The following is a 15023-nucleotide window of genomic DNA, read 5'->3' as shown; positions in this document are numbered from 1 at the left end:
GTTGGAAGAGAGGGGGGAATTGAACTTTGAAGTCAATCACGTGATACTTGGGGGGTTTGCAGTTTGAGATTTTTTTTGAGCCCTGCCCATTGTTTGTCTGGTGGAGGACAGCTGTTTATGTACCTGAAATCATATTAAAATAAAATAAAATAAACATCTTGGACCTAAAAAAAAACAAACAAACTATGCTTCACCTTAAAAGCTATTTTACAAGAAAATGCACTCCTACAAATTACCTGGCGATGGGCAGAATGCTCAGCCTTTCTGTAAATAGTAGATTTTGTAAGCTTTCAGTAATGAAAGAAGAGTTACTTTAACCAGGATTTTAAAAGTTAAAGGGGCCTTATTAGTAATGTTGGGGCATCAGGCATAAATGGGGATTGTCTCAGGTAAACCCCAAATATGATCACCCTACATATAGCTAAGTTTTCTCAATTCTCTCAGAATTTATATTTTTCAAACATTAATTTTCTTGAATCAAAATGAATTCCTTGCCCAGGTCCTACAAGCATCAGTGAATTACAATCTTCAACAATCCTTAGATCACAACCATCCTGAGTTTTTAGAAGCCTCTCTCTTGCCATGGGGTAGCTCTGGTTTGTATTTCTTGACATACAGCAACCAGACCAGCAGACAGAATTTTAGAGAGAACCAGGAATTTTTTTTAATAGGTCAAATGTGGTTTAAATACTCTGTCTTCTTTTCTGATCCCTTTTATAGAAATAATATACTTCATCAGAGAAGAGGTCATATTTTGTTTTTGTAAAACAGATCCAAAAATATTAATTAAGCATCTACTATATGTCAGGCACTGTGCTAGGTATACATTAGGGAACAAAAGAGACAAGATCCTGCCCTGATGGAGCTTACTCTTTCTTTTTCTTTTTTTTTTTTTTTTTTTTTTTTTTTTTTTTTTGACTATGGTGGAATATACTGGGCGTTCTAGTTCATAGTTTTTCAGCCTTGGCCACAGATGGACCTTTGAAGTCAATCTTCTTGTAAATAAAACTCAGATGAATTTCTCTTCTGCCCTTTTAAATAAATTCTGTCAAATCGCTTGGCGTTCCACTCTTGGGTCATTACTACAATTACTAAATCCAAGCGGGTCTAGTGCCCGATGGTTTGTCCGCTTAATGCTTCATCCGCGGAAGTCCTTTTCCACAGCTGTCCTGTTGCTCCTGATTCGCTTCGAGGGACGCACCTGTCTGGAGTCCTGGTGTTGGGTGTGTTTGTAGCACCAAGCTCGATGGGTTGAGCGGGGCCCAGGCTTGGCAGGAGGCATTCATGGTTTAGCTGTATAACCTCGGCATTGGTCTTCTCCCTTCACCTCTTGCCTTCTGTCTCCTGCCACATATGCTTTGGGCAGTCGGGGGGAATAGCTGGCCAGCTGCCATGTGGTGTATCTTCGTACGTTTTACTGTTGTCATCCTTTGAGATTCTGATCTGTGAGAGACTAAGAAGCCCTGCGGATGTTTGTCTTTCAGAAGAATACAAGCCTGTGAGGCCCGTAATTGTGAGTCCAGCTAATGAGACAATGGAAGCAGGTCTGGGTAAGTGGGTTCCCATCACGCTATGCTGAAATCATTATTTTGAACTCAAGATTAAGATAAACTCTCCCTTTACTGCACATAACCGAAACCATTTACTGAATAGATCTAGAATTAGTGAGAAAGTAGCACAAATTATGTCTTTAAATGTTCCTTTGGATTTCCTGCCTCTCTTAGCAGAAATCTAGCCATGTCTGATTTTTCCCCCCTTGCTTTCCTATGGATGCTTATTACCCATGAAAACATCAGCCACAGGCTAAGTTCAACAGCACTAGAAATGAGAAATGTAATTTATCTGATGGGCACGGGATGGATTTCTTAAGACCAGAGCTAAGCTTTTAGACTGAAGGGTAAGATAACAGACCCAAAAGGAAAAGTATTTTTCTAGAATGACCATTAAGACGAGTGAAAATTTTTTATTTCAAGAACAAAGACATAATCCTATAAGCATCTAGACCTACGCTATACAATACAGTAGCCATTAGCCACATGCGGCTATGTACGTGTAAATTTAAATTAAGTGAATTAACTAATTTAGTTCAATTAAAAATTAGTTCTTCAGGCACATTAGCCGTACTTCAAGGGCTTACTAGCCATATGTGACCAGTGACTACTGTATTAGCACAAATATAGAACATTTCTGCCGTCACTGAAAATTCTCTTGAAAACCACTGGTCCAAACATAAAAATAGATTTTCATCTCAGAGGATCAAAAGCCAGGCTGGCGTGCAAAGTTCTCTTCTGTAAAAGTCAGTGCATGAAGACAGCGAATAGCTATACAGAGTTTAGAAGTAAAAGTTTGTGACCAACGGATTCTGTACTTGGCCAAGTTGTTATTCACAGTGGAAGGTAATATAAAGACATTCCTAGACGTAAACCAACAAAGATGTGACAACTCACAATTAAATATAGGCCAATAGAATCTAGAGCAGTGTTCCTCAGCCCTCTTTTTTCCCCTCATTAATGCTCCCCTTTAGAGCCTAAAAAGGCATTTCCCTCCCCCAATCCTCTTCCCTTCTTCAGTTTTAATGCCACAGACCTATTGTATATCTCTTGATGTACCATGGCACTTGGCACGGCCACAAAGCATTGCGATATCTACGAATTTCTTGCCCTCTCCCCAAGAACCACTTTTTGCCCTGTTGGCCATAGCTTCTGGGAACAATTCATATTCTAGTGGTGTACATTTAGAGCTCTGAAGTTCAGGTGACACTGATCTCCAAATCTAAAAAAATAGCTTCATATTAGGAAACAATTATTTTATATATTTTATATATGTTTTTTAATGTATCATGTTGACCAGGTGCACACATCCCCCTGTCGTATGATGATGCTGAAGGGTGTCGAGCAGGCATTTGCTGAGATGCAGTACCAATTAGCAGTGAAATGACTGAGAAAGATAGGAGCTGGGGGATGCTTCTTAAACTTAATAAATAACATCGATTCAATCCAGTAGTCACTCACATTCTTAGTGGTGAACCACGGTAGTGTTAGATGTCCTACAGGCATAGACCCTCAAGGCAAAGATGCCCAAATAACCAGCATTACTTAACATATTCTAGAAGTGCCCACTTGATACAATCATACATAAAAGAACCAAGGTATGCTTACTGTAAGGGAGAAAAGGACTTTGTTATTATTTCAGATCATATAATGTATATATTACTCTCAAGAGAATTACTGGGGAGAAGTTAGAATTAATATATTAGTAATTGGCCAGATATAAAATTAATGTTCTAGGTGTAGCGGAAGTCCCTTCAGCTGCGGTGGTGTGCTGTGGGGAAGAGATGGATTTGTAAATCCCCGAGCGAGGTCCTGCCTCCCTGAGGCCACTGCTGTGCCGAGGAGACTGTGGGTGAAGCCATCATCACTATGTCTGACCAGGAGGCAAAACCTTCGACTGGGGACTTGAGGGATAAGAAGGAAAGAGCGTCCATTAAACTCAGAGTCATTGGACATGGTGGCAGTGAGATTCACTTTGAAGTGAGGATGGTGGACGACACAGCTCAGGAAACTCAGAGAATCATGCTGTCAAAGACCGGATGTTCCAGTGAATTCACTCAGGTTTCTCTTCGAAGGTCAGAGGATTGCTGATAATCACAGCCCAAGGGAGCTGGGAATGGAGGAAGATGTGATTGAAGCTTATCAGGAACAAACAAGGGCTCCTTCACCAGTTTAGATATTATTTTTATTTTTTCTTATTTCCCTTCAATCATTTTTTTAGTTTTAAATATAGTTCTTTTGTCATGGGGCGTTCAAGACGGAACTGGAGCCTGGCACCTCACGTCCTTAAGACATCCGGGGATTTGAATTCTGGTGTCCGTTAGTCATTATCATTTGTTTTCCTGGTGCTGAGGTTTGGTGATGAAACCTCGGTGCCCTTCCTGTTGCCCTCTCCTTTTGACAAATTATACGTGTGCACAGAGGGGCCGCCTTGGCCAGGACTGCGTGTCTTCAGGCTTGTAGTAGGTAAGACTCTGCGATGCTCGTGTTCATAACGGCTTTCCGATTGGCCCTGATGTTCTGACACGTGATTACCTCCCTCCTGGACTTGTGGCTTTCAGTGGGAGACGGAAGTTTCTCGGAGAACCGAGCTGTGGAAAAATGGCCTTTCCTTAACTTAAATCTGCTTTTAAAATCTGAGGGGCTGGCCCCACAGAAGAGAAATATCAGGCTGGAGTCGAGGTGGCGTAGAGATGGTGAGAATAGGGACTAACTCCAAAGATGGCTTTACTGAAGAGAAACCATTTTAAGATTAAAGAAAAATCTTGTCAGAAGATCCCCGAAAACTTGTGATTTTCATAAGTAGTTAATAAAGTCATTCATGCAGAAGTGTATACAATAGAACACTGCTCTTTTTTATTTTATTTTTACTTTTTGGCCTGGGGATATGGGTTTTGAATGGACATTGTCTATACCAACTTCATTAAAGTAAACAAAATAGTTGTAAAAGCAAGCAAATGAATACAATTGATATTCTAAAATGGTAAACTTGTTTGGCAATAACCAGCTAGAAAACATAATGGGAAAAGAGACCCCATTTGCAACATGTCGTAGAGATGTCTATAAAATTTCTTAGCAAAATCTTTCAAAAATATATAGGATTTATAGGGGAGAAAAAAACACAAATTCTGACCTATATTTCAGGAAAATTGAGACTTAAAGCATACATATCGACAAAGAGTGGAAGTGATCTTGTTTCCAATGCAGAGAAAATTGGTTCTTAGTGGAAAAAAATCTAAAGCGATATACTGTATGTCTGTGGTATTAAAAATTCATGGGAAGGGAGGCCATTAGGATAAAAACGTCTTAAAAGGCTCCAAAGGGAACAATAATGAAAAGAATCTTGAGAAACACCGATTTAAGGAAAACTGTAATAGAAATGTATGTTTTTTTCTTATATGGAAAACTGGAAATTGTAAAGATAGCAACTCTGAAAATTATAGTTTTAATGGAATTCCAATAAAGATATGAATGGGCTTAAAAGTTGGCAAGTGGTTCTAAAATTCACCCAGGAGATTAAAATGATGAGATTATTAAAATAATATTGGGAAGAAGAACTCTAAATGATACTAACATTTACCCTACAACTGCAGCAATTAAGATTGTGGTGCCATTGGCATCAGTATACCCATTCAGCTCAACCAGGAGAGTCCCAAATAAATAATTTGTTTTCTGATAAAAGTGGCATACAAATTATTTTTCAATAAGTGGTTTTGAAGTGGTCAATCAGCTATTTGGATAAAAGCATTAAGTTAAGTCTCTCCTTCACAGTTGCTAACACCATACCCAATTGTATTCTAGACAGAGTAAAGAACTAAACCAGTAAAACAATGAAAATATTTTATATACCTCAATGGAAATGTGCATAGATATTTTCCTGATCTGGTGGCAGAGCTTTAAGAAAAAAGTTGTGAGAACAGACAAAACAGAAATTTGATCAAATAAAAAATAAAAATATCTACACCCAAAAATTTCCATAAACAGAAATAGAAGGAAAGCAGTGAACTCTGAACGGTATTTGGAATCGTTTTCATGTATTATAAAAAGTTAATATCCTGGATGAATAAACCCACACAGCAGTGAGGTTAATATGAGACTCAATTAAATAATAGACAGCAGACGGAACAAGCAGTTCTTAAAGGCAAATGAATACTTAACTTCTAAAAGACGCATTCATTCACCATGATTTCAAGAAATACACATGAAAATTTAAATGGAAAGTTTTCTTCTCTTGTTGGGCAATAACCAAAAATATTTGAAATCTGGGGGCTTGGGGGATAGAAGGCACTCATCAACACGGCTGGACAAAGTGTAGATATGTATGGTCTCACTTGGGAGAGGGGGGCTGGCTTTTTAAATTTGTATATCTCTTTTTTTTTTAAGATTTTATTTATTTATTTGACAGAGATAGAGACAGCCAGCGAGAGAGGGAACACAAGCAGGGGGAGTGGGAGAGGAAGAAGCAGGGTCACAGTGGAGGAGCCTGATGTGGGGCTCGATCCCATAACGCCAGGATCACGCCCTGAGCCGAAGGCAGACGCTTAACCGCTGTGCCACCCAGGCGCCCCTAAATTTGTATATCTCTTAATTCTATTTCCAGATTCAAAGTAGTACTTCAGGATATGTACTATATTGATGTACAAGAATGGTCATTAGAATATTAATTCTAATAGTGAAAAAAATAGAAACAAATTGAGTTTAGCAATAGGAGAAGCATCAATCATAGTGTTATCTGTATTGTGGAATACTAAACAGCCATGAGACAGACTGTTTTGGAAGGCCGATCCCGTGAGCTGGAATTCCCAGCATACAGTATTCACAAAGAGTAGACAGTAACACGCCATTTTTACAATTGCGTGTGAGAAACATTGCGTGTGTACACAGAGAAGATGAGGAATAAGATGCACGAAGTTATTAATCACGGTTATCTCCACGTGGTGGGTTGAAGGGCAATTTTTCTTTATCTTTGTACTTTTCTATAATTTAAAATTTTTATTCAATGGCCATTTATTAATCTGGATAGATCAGATCAAAGTCAATTGCTATGATTAAAACTGCATTGCTTTGCAGGATCCAAGCTACAGTTGATCTGCAATGTCAGCGGCCACATTAGTGACTATGTCTACTGGAAGTGGAATGGGTCATTGATTGACGAAGAGGACTCAGTGCTGGCAGAGGACTATGTACCGTAAGTATGCTGAAAGCCACTTTATGCTACAGAGAAGTTTTGGTATTAAATTCATGGCATGAAATTTAGACAACCTTGATGGTTTAATTGGATAGCAAAAGTTAGTTGATTAGCCCTTGACCCTTTGCTGCCCATACTGAGTTTTGCTGTGCTAAATAGGATTTATAAGACCTTACACACTTCAGGTAAAAAATGTCATTGTGATGCAAATTCCGGACCACTTGGAAGGCCTTCTCTTGGATTTGGGTAAATATTTACAACATTCCAATGAAGCAACTTTCCTGAATTACCCTTCATGTTATTCTGTGTTTTAAACAGTTTAGGGAAGACTCATGAAGTGGGACGGAGAATCGGGCACGGCACCTCTCAAGTCTCTAGTGGCTTTCTGTTTCCTCTCTTGGGATCAGCTCCTGACTCCTTAGCATTCTCCTTGGTCACCTGCTCCAGTCTCCTCTTGTTTCATGTATTCTTCTCTGTGCTCCCATGGCGACTAGAATGCACATCCATCTTTTTCTTCTCGGAAGCTGGTAATTTTACTTTGATCTCTGCTACTGAGTCTTTTACAGACAGTGGTCTTTGGGCTATAAAATCTCAGATCAGCGTTGCTAACAGCCTGACCATCATCCCTGTGCATAGGGCTGGTGATCATTTCTGCCACAATTCATATAGCGAATAAAGAGGTGAATCATGTCTATGTGTCTCAGTTGTAGTTTTACTGAAACAACTTCATTTATTCTCTCTCTTTTGAACAGGGTGGAAAATCCTCCAAAAAGAAGAAAGAATACAATCATCACCATTCTTAATATTTCAGAAGTGGAAAGTAGATTTTATCTACATCCATTTACCTGTGTAGCCAAGAATACAGAGGGTTTAAATTCAGCATATATCCAATTAATACATCCAGGTAAACAACGGAATACGTGAAATGCAGTTTTGGTTTATTGTTGCAAGAGTCTATGACCTTGAGGTCTGCAATGCTGTTTCCTCTGCCTGGAACGCTCTTGGATTCCTCTTAACCTGGTTCTATTCTTTCACTTGTCAGCCGAGCTGTTTCTTCTAGGAAGCTTTCTGTCCTCTTGCCTGCTCTTAACAAGCTCTCTGACCAAGCAAATGAGGTTAGTGCCCCTGTTATATACTTTCAGAGAACCCTGTGTCCCTGTCACAGTATCTGTCATAATTAGTTTTCTTTACTTGACTTAAATTCTGTGACAGTGCCGACCAGGTATCTTACCGATCATTCTATTTCCAGAGCTAGTAGTGACTTAAATCTGGCATATCATAGGTATCTGACGAATATTTTTAGGTAAATGACAGCATAATGGATGTAGAGGGGAATCCTAAATACCCACTTTTCAGAGAGGATGTCGGAAGTTACTGGTTTTCTTCCATTATATGATCAAACACAATATTGAAAATATTTGTGAACTATTTTGATTATTTGTAGTTGAATTAAATATAGGGTATTTATGAATGTGTACATGGAGGAAAATTTAAAAACCTTTAGACAAATTGTTAGAATTAGTAAATGAATTGAGCAAGATCACTAGTCTCTCTCTATATGTAAATACATACATATATGTACATATAGTATTTCTATGTATGTCAGTAAATACCAACAACAAAGAGAAATTAAATTTAAAATATTACATTTACAGCAGTGTCAAAAATTATCAAATACTTAGGAATAAATCTGGCAAAGGCTGTTTCAGACCTCCGTGATACAAACTAAAAAATGTCATTGAGATAAATTAGAGAAGACCTAGATAGGTAGGTCTAGATAGATATGTTCATAGATTGAAAAACTCCATATTATAAAGATATCAGTTCTCCCCAAATCAATCTATAGATTCAAAACAATTCCAGTCAAACTTCCAACAGTATTTGTGTAAGTATGGGTATGTGTTTGTGTGGGTGTGTTGTTGTGGGCCGGTTTATTCTAAAAGTCATATGGAAATGTTAAGGGGCAAGAATAATCAAGGTGGTCTTGAATAAAAACAGCAAATCTGGAAGATTGACACTACAGGTATCATGATCCTTGTGTGAAGCTGCCATAATTAAGGCTATCAGTGTGAACTATGCATTGGCCCAATTGGATATTGGTCTGGAAAATGGTATATATCTTGATTCCTATTTCATACCCAAATCAGCTGCAAATGGATCAAAGACCCAAACTGGGAAATTAAAGTAATAGAGCTTTGAGATTCTCTTTTCTGGATGCCTCCGTGACCCCTGACATTTGGAAGGCATTTTTTTCTTCTTTCTTCTCTATACCACACCCCCTTAGCTCTCCTTCCCCTTGCTTTTCTGCCCCGCCTCCACTGTAATCATGGGAGGGAGTGAAGCTAGGAGAATGTGGAAGAGTGACGCATTCTGTATGGTATCCTTAAGCCCCTTCTTTCCTTTCCCCCACACTTCAGCTTTCCCCACTTGACTCTTCTGTAGGCTTTTGAGTGATTTTGACTTGTTTTACTCTGAAGTGCTCTATCCTATGGGCTTTGGCATTTTTTCTGTGTTATCGTATACAGCGGACCCTTGAACAAAACGGGAGCTAGAAGCACCAACACTCTACTCCCAGTCAGAAATTCGAGTATCACCCTGAGTCCCCCCAAACTTTACTACCGATAGCCTACTGTTGACCAGAAGCATTACTGATAACATAAACAGTTAACACATATTTTGTATGTGTATTAAATACCGTATTCTTACAATAAAGTAGGCTAGAAAAAAGAAAATCTTATTAAGAAAATCATAAGGAAGAGAAAATACATGTACAGTAACTGTATTGTATGAAAACTGCCCATAAAGGGACCCATACAGTTCAAACCTGTGTTGTTCAAGAGTCAACTGTATTGTAATATTAAGGTGGGAATTTAATACAGTGCACCTCAGTTTTATACTGTATCAACTCTAGATGGCTTTGTACATTAGCATGCTTTATTAAGTGATGGTAACAAAGAGGTTAATGTTATCTGGGATTTGGAATTGCAGACTAATCCCAAAAATGGTTCCTCTGGGACGGTAATATTTAACTTGGTATGTCCAAATTTTCAATTCTTTTCGTTCTAATATATTTTTTCTTCTTCTCCGCTATAGTGCCTGATTTCAGGAAGCACACAATTGGTGTATTTGTCATGTTAACAGTGATAATTACATGCTCTGTTTTCATCTACAAAATCTTCAAGGTCGACATTGTGCTTTGGTACAGGGATTCTTGCTATGTTCTCCCCCCAAAAGGTACAATTTTGTATTCTATGCAATGTTTCCTTTTTGGAGAGAGGGGACAGTTAAGAGTTGTAGAGGATAACTGAGAGGGTTTTTACTTACATTTTAAAATGAAAAGTGGCATATACAAGAATAGTAGTTATTCTTATAAATAATTATAGTTTGGGGACTAAACAGACTGAATAGCGTTGTTTTCCAAGTTACTGCTTTGGTGTTCATGACGGTGGGATAAACAGGCATTTAGAGCATTTGTTTGCAAATCCAGCTTGTATTTCCCTGCCCCGTTCTGGTTAAGACATTGGTGACCCTATGGTCTGCCTTCAGAGGAAAGAAATGACGATTTTCATGCATCTGGGAAGCTCTCCCTTTCTCTTCTGTTTAAACCTTGCAAAAAAAAATTAATACTACAATGATACATAAAAGGAAGAATGGATAGAATTCAGGGCTGAGACACCAGGGAAGAAGATAAGACCAGGGAGCTAAGGATAGTTCCCAGACCAAAAGGTAAAAACTCTCTGCACGTGAGGGGCCATTCAGTGATATAAGAATACTTCACAGTAAGACACAATACATAGGAACTTCTAGGAGAGGACCACTTTAAAGAGTTGTATTTTTAGTATTGCTGCCTCATTCGTACTCTCACACACAAAAATTAATAATTCATTCTGAAATGCACATTCGGGATACTGACTTTACCCAATGCCTTTTCTTTTGGGTCTAAGTATTTTACATTTTCCCCTCCAGCTTCAGATGGAAAGACCTATGATGCATACATACTGTATCCAAAGACCCCTGGGGAAGGGTCCACCTCTCACTCAGATATTTTTGTGTTTAAAGTCTTGCCTGAGGTCTTGGAAGAACAGTGTGGATATAAACTGTTCATTTATGGAAGGGATGCCTATGTTGGGGAAGGTGAGTAGTCTTCATTGTAAAAATAATTGCTAAAGTTAGGTTTCATCTTTCTAGAAGAACTGCGGAGAAGGTATACAGCTTTGGCAGTTTTAAGAACCTCCTCGGTGGGTGTGTGATGATGATTTTCACATCCATTAAATGCAAAGTACTTACTTTTCTTGTGTTTTACTGGCACAAGTATTAACTAAGTTTTATTTAGTTTTGGGAAACTTCACGGGTAGTTAGATCCAATAGTTACTCTACAACTGAGACAGCAAAATAGGAGTGGAAGAGATCAAAAGGCTTAAGGTTTTAAAATTTCTACCCGAAGTATTCTGAGTCCTAAATGAAATATTCAGCTTTTGTGGATCAGGTTTTGAGCTGGTCTACAAAACTAGAAGCTTCTTTCATTTTAATTAAGATGAGAAAAAAGAAGGGGGCGCCTGGGCGGCTCAGTTGGTTAAGTGGCTGCCTTCGGTTCAGATCATGATCTCAGGGTCTTGGGGTCGAGCCCTGTGTCAGGCTCCCTGCTCAGTGGGGAGTCTGCTTCTCTCTCTGCTCATGCTCTCTCTCTCTCTCATGTAAATAAATAAAATCTTTTTTAAAAAGGATGGGAAAAAGGGCATTAGAAGACAAAAGGGTTGGGGTGGGAAGAACCTTATGGGGTTTTGGTTTGGGAGAGAATAATTATTAATTGAAATTTTACTTTTGCTGTGCTTCTTGTTTTTCAGACATTGTTGAGGTCACTAATGAAAACATAAGGAAAAGCAGAAGACTGATTATCATTTTGGTCCCGGAAGCATCAGGATTGGGCTGCCTGGGGAATTCTTCTGAAGAGCAGATAGCGATGTACAATGCTTTCGTTCAGGATGGAATTAAAGTTGTCCTGCTTGAATTGGAGAAAATCCAAGACTATGAGAAAATGCCAGAAACCATTAAATTCATTAAGCAGAAACACGGGGCCATACGCTGGTCCGGGGACTTTAGGGAGGGATCGCAGTCTGCAAAGACAAGGTTCTGGAAGAATGTCAGATACCACATGCCAGTCCAGCGGCAGCCACCTTCATCCAAACCCCAGTTTCTGTCCTTGGCCACAAGGCCAGACTCGAAGAAAACGCTGCAGAGGGAGGTGCAGGTGCCCCTTGGGTAGCAGGGAGAAGTGTGGCCCAGAGTTCCTTGGGTGACTTGTGTCTTGTGGCATTGCAGGCTGGGCTGTGCGCCCACTGACTCTACAGTCATAAAATGCACCTGTAGCATCCCTTATCCCTGAGGTCATCTGGAATCGGATTGTTAAGGGAGCAGAATGCGGTGACGATAGCAGGTCAGCGCAATTCAGAACCGAGGGCTTGGAAACCCTTTTAGAAGGCAACAATGCCCTGTCGGAAATGTGTGAACTGCTGAGAACAGGCACTGGGACCACAAATGAGAGGGAAGAACAAGCAGGAAATATTTAGCATCTATAAACGGTTTTATGAAGTTGTCTACAGTCCAAAGGTGGGGCTGTGGCCCAGCCCGGGGACTGCCCGGTCCCTGGCCCCCCCACTGGCTTCCTTTGGCAGTGCTGCCGGCAAAGTGAGACTGGTATTTCACAGAGTGGGGTAGAAGTATTCTTGGAGAAATTTCCATTTGCTTCGCACTTTCCGCAGACATCGACAGACAGCTGTCCGTTTCCAAAGACCGAATTTCATTTCACAGCTCTTTAAATTTCGGTGAAAAAAGGGATTCTTCAGGATTGCACGTTTTTGGAAAAAACTTAGCTTTCTGCTGGAGAGAGAGAATTTCAGAAACAGGAGTAGCAGAGCCCTGATCCAGCTCTGCATGCTTCCCCCCTGCCTGGAACGACCGTTCTGTCCTACCTTCCTCTTCTGGGTTCCACTTGACTCATGGCTTCTTTGGAAGGACAACTTCCAGGTCACTTCCTGCCTGCTCTCTGTCACACACCTGGCCGGCGGATTAGCTGTCCTTCATGAAGTGCTGCTCTAAGCTCCCCCTGCTCTTATTGCGGGGCTCCTCCTGGTTGGGGAGCCAAAGCCCGATTCCCCCAGTCTGTCCGCACAGCCATTCGCCTCACTGTCCTGCTCTGTGAATTCCCAGTCAGCCTCGGGTACCCTCACGCCCACCCCTAGTACTCCCTCTTCTCTGCTTCTCCTTCCTGCCTCCTCTGACCAGAATGCCTTCTCGAATTTTCTCCAGTTTTATGAAATTCGAAATTTACTCCAACTCTGTTTCTCTAAGAGATTTCCCCCAGAAGCTGCCCTGACGTACCCGCTCTCCCCTCTCAGTCTGACAGCACTGACTCTGTTGGCTGTCCCTTTGCGAGAAGGCCGTTCTGCCGGGGAGGCTGTGGGTGTGTCTCTCCTTGTCTGGGTGCCTTCACGAGTAATTTGCCCACCTGAGGTAGGTTTGGGTAGGGCTTTCTTGTTGAAAAAGGTCCACAGATTATCATATTTCAGTTTTGCAATCATCCTAATGTTATAGAGAAAGCAAGTGACCTATTTTTAAAAATGATGTTCTTAGTGCTGTCAGACCTAGGGCTCACAACAGTGTTGCTGGCTCCGAGTGTAGTGTCTTGAACACTTGACTTCAGGTCAGTAAATGTCCCCTTCAGCCCTACCCCCGGCACTTTTGTGAGAAGAAATGCTTGTTTTCTAGGATGGTGGCTGAGTCCAGGAAGGCTTTCATTTAAGAAACCAAATTCTAAACTTCTGAGTGTTGGAATTCACAAAAACTATGGTTAGGTTTGTGAAAAATATTTCTGCTTTCATATATTCTTTCCCGAAGGGTAAATATTTCTTAATGAATTAGAAATGAAAGCAAATTGGTTTTTTGGTACAGGAAACTATTTTTTAAAACTTGATGATAGTCCCTAGAGAAACCCTGAAAACTGCAAAGCCAAGTTCACGTGCCACTTGCCCCATTTTAAACGTCGATGAACATGGACAGGCCCTCTGTTTTTTATATTTTAAATGTATAATGTTATGGGTGAACACTGACCTATATAGTGTATTCCCTTCCCCCACAGTGATCAGAGCTAGACAAGAAAGTCAAATGCTCTGCCTCTTCTCTTTCCACCTGCTTTCTCTTGGATCAGATCCGGCAGCGTTGAGTAAAAGCACTGTTTTGGAACTGCTGTTTTTTTTTTTTTTTTTTCTAGAAAGTGCCTAATTTTTGTCAGCGCACATGGGGCTAGGGTGTGAGGCTGTCATGGCCAAAAGGCCTATCAGATGTTTAACACCTATGTTGTGGATGATTTTAATCTGTCATCCATAAAACACACTTGCGTGTGCAGTGCCAAGAAAGCGAATTCCAAAACTTCGACTTAGCAGCAAAGTTGGCCAGAAAGTAAGGAGCGGGGAGAACAACCAAGAATTACCAGTGGCATTGCACCTGAAATTTAGGGAGGGACAAGAATCAAGGGATTTGCCTAGGACCAGGAGAATCCCCAACAGGAAAGTTCATGTCACCGTGTCACTCCCAGTTCCCAGGGGAGGATTCCGGAGGAAGGAGCTACACTCCTAGTTCTCTGGGAACTTCCTTTGTTTTATTGTTTTCCCTGAAAACCTCTTTTAAGCTCTTCCTTTCAAGCCTTCCCCATTAATTAGATTGTACTGCATTATCTGATGGTGGTATTTTTTTGTCAGCCTAAATGTTTGAAGGAAAGTTTGCCAACAAAGCCTTTGGCTTCCAGTGGTGAAAACTGGCTTAGCAGAATTTGTATTTTCCTTCTCCCACCCCTCTTTGTGTATTTGTGATAAAAGAAAAGGTATTGAGCCATTTTTTCCAGTGGTATTTTTGATAAATTATATTTTTACTGGTTAATAATGAAGGGTTTTTAGAAACTTGTTTGTACAATTGTGAGCAGATACCAAGTATTTTTATATAATAAAACATCAGTCCATGTACAGCATGTATCACTGATCGATGGACTGAACTTATTTTCCAATAAAATTGGCAAAACCTGGTATTGAGTATTCTCATGAAAATCTGTTTCTGTGCCAGCCCGGTCCTGGGCTTACCCAGCCACACTCCCAGCTCTGATGTAGGGTGAAGACCCCTTCTGCCTGGGGAATTCAGAGGCCACTAGCCGACCGGTGAGCCCTGAATCCCACCTGTGGCCTCAGCGGCAGTCCACTTGCTTGCTTACTTCCAAAATGGATTAAAATGTGAGGGTT

The 15023-nt window shown here is 40.4% G+C and overlaps 1 protein-coding gene and 1 pseudogene across 12 annotated transcripts in view; both read left to right on the top strand.

Annotated features, from left to right (window-relative positions):
* IL1R1 (interleukin 1 receptor type 1) overlaps positions 1-14813 on the top strand; it is a 71656-nt gene extending 56843 nt beyond the window's left edge. For 10 of the 12 annotated variants that reach the window (XM_019804867.2, XM_011230936.3, XM_034658954.1 and 7 more), the window contains 6 exons: positions 1485-1550; positions 6621-6738; positions 7491-7642; positions 9832-9972; positions 10705-10872; positions 11583-14813. In XM_019804867.2, coding sequence (XP_019660426.1) covers positions 1485-1550; positions 6621-6738; positions 7491-7642; positions 9832-9972; positions 10705-10872; positions 11583-12001 — 1064 coding nt within the window. In that variant the 3' untranslated portion in view covers positions 12002-14813. Of the gene's footprint in view, positions 1-1484; positions 1551-3287; positions 3617-6620; positions 6739-7056; positions 7266-7490; positions 7643-9831; positions 9973-10704; positions 10873-11582 lie in introns of those variants that run through there. The other 2 variants (XR_004624822.1, XM_019804899.2) reach the window with 2 other exon arrangements.
* On the top strand, positions 3386-5434 carry LOC105239712 (annotated as a pseudogene).
* Positions 14814-15023: the final 210 nt, after the last annotated feature.

The sequence above is a fragment of the Ailuropoda melanoleuca genome, chromosome 4 (assembly GCF_002007445.2).
Source record: "Ailuropoda melanoleuca isolate Jingjing chromosome 4, ASM200744v2, whole genome shotgun sequence".
Classification (NCBI taxonomy): domain Eukaryota; kingdom Metazoa; phylum Chordata; class Mammalia; order Carnivora; family Ursidae; genus Ailuropoda; species Ailuropoda melanoleuca.
Note: the sequence above shows the minus strand (reverse complement) of the source record. Positions and strands in the feature narration are given on the sequence as shown.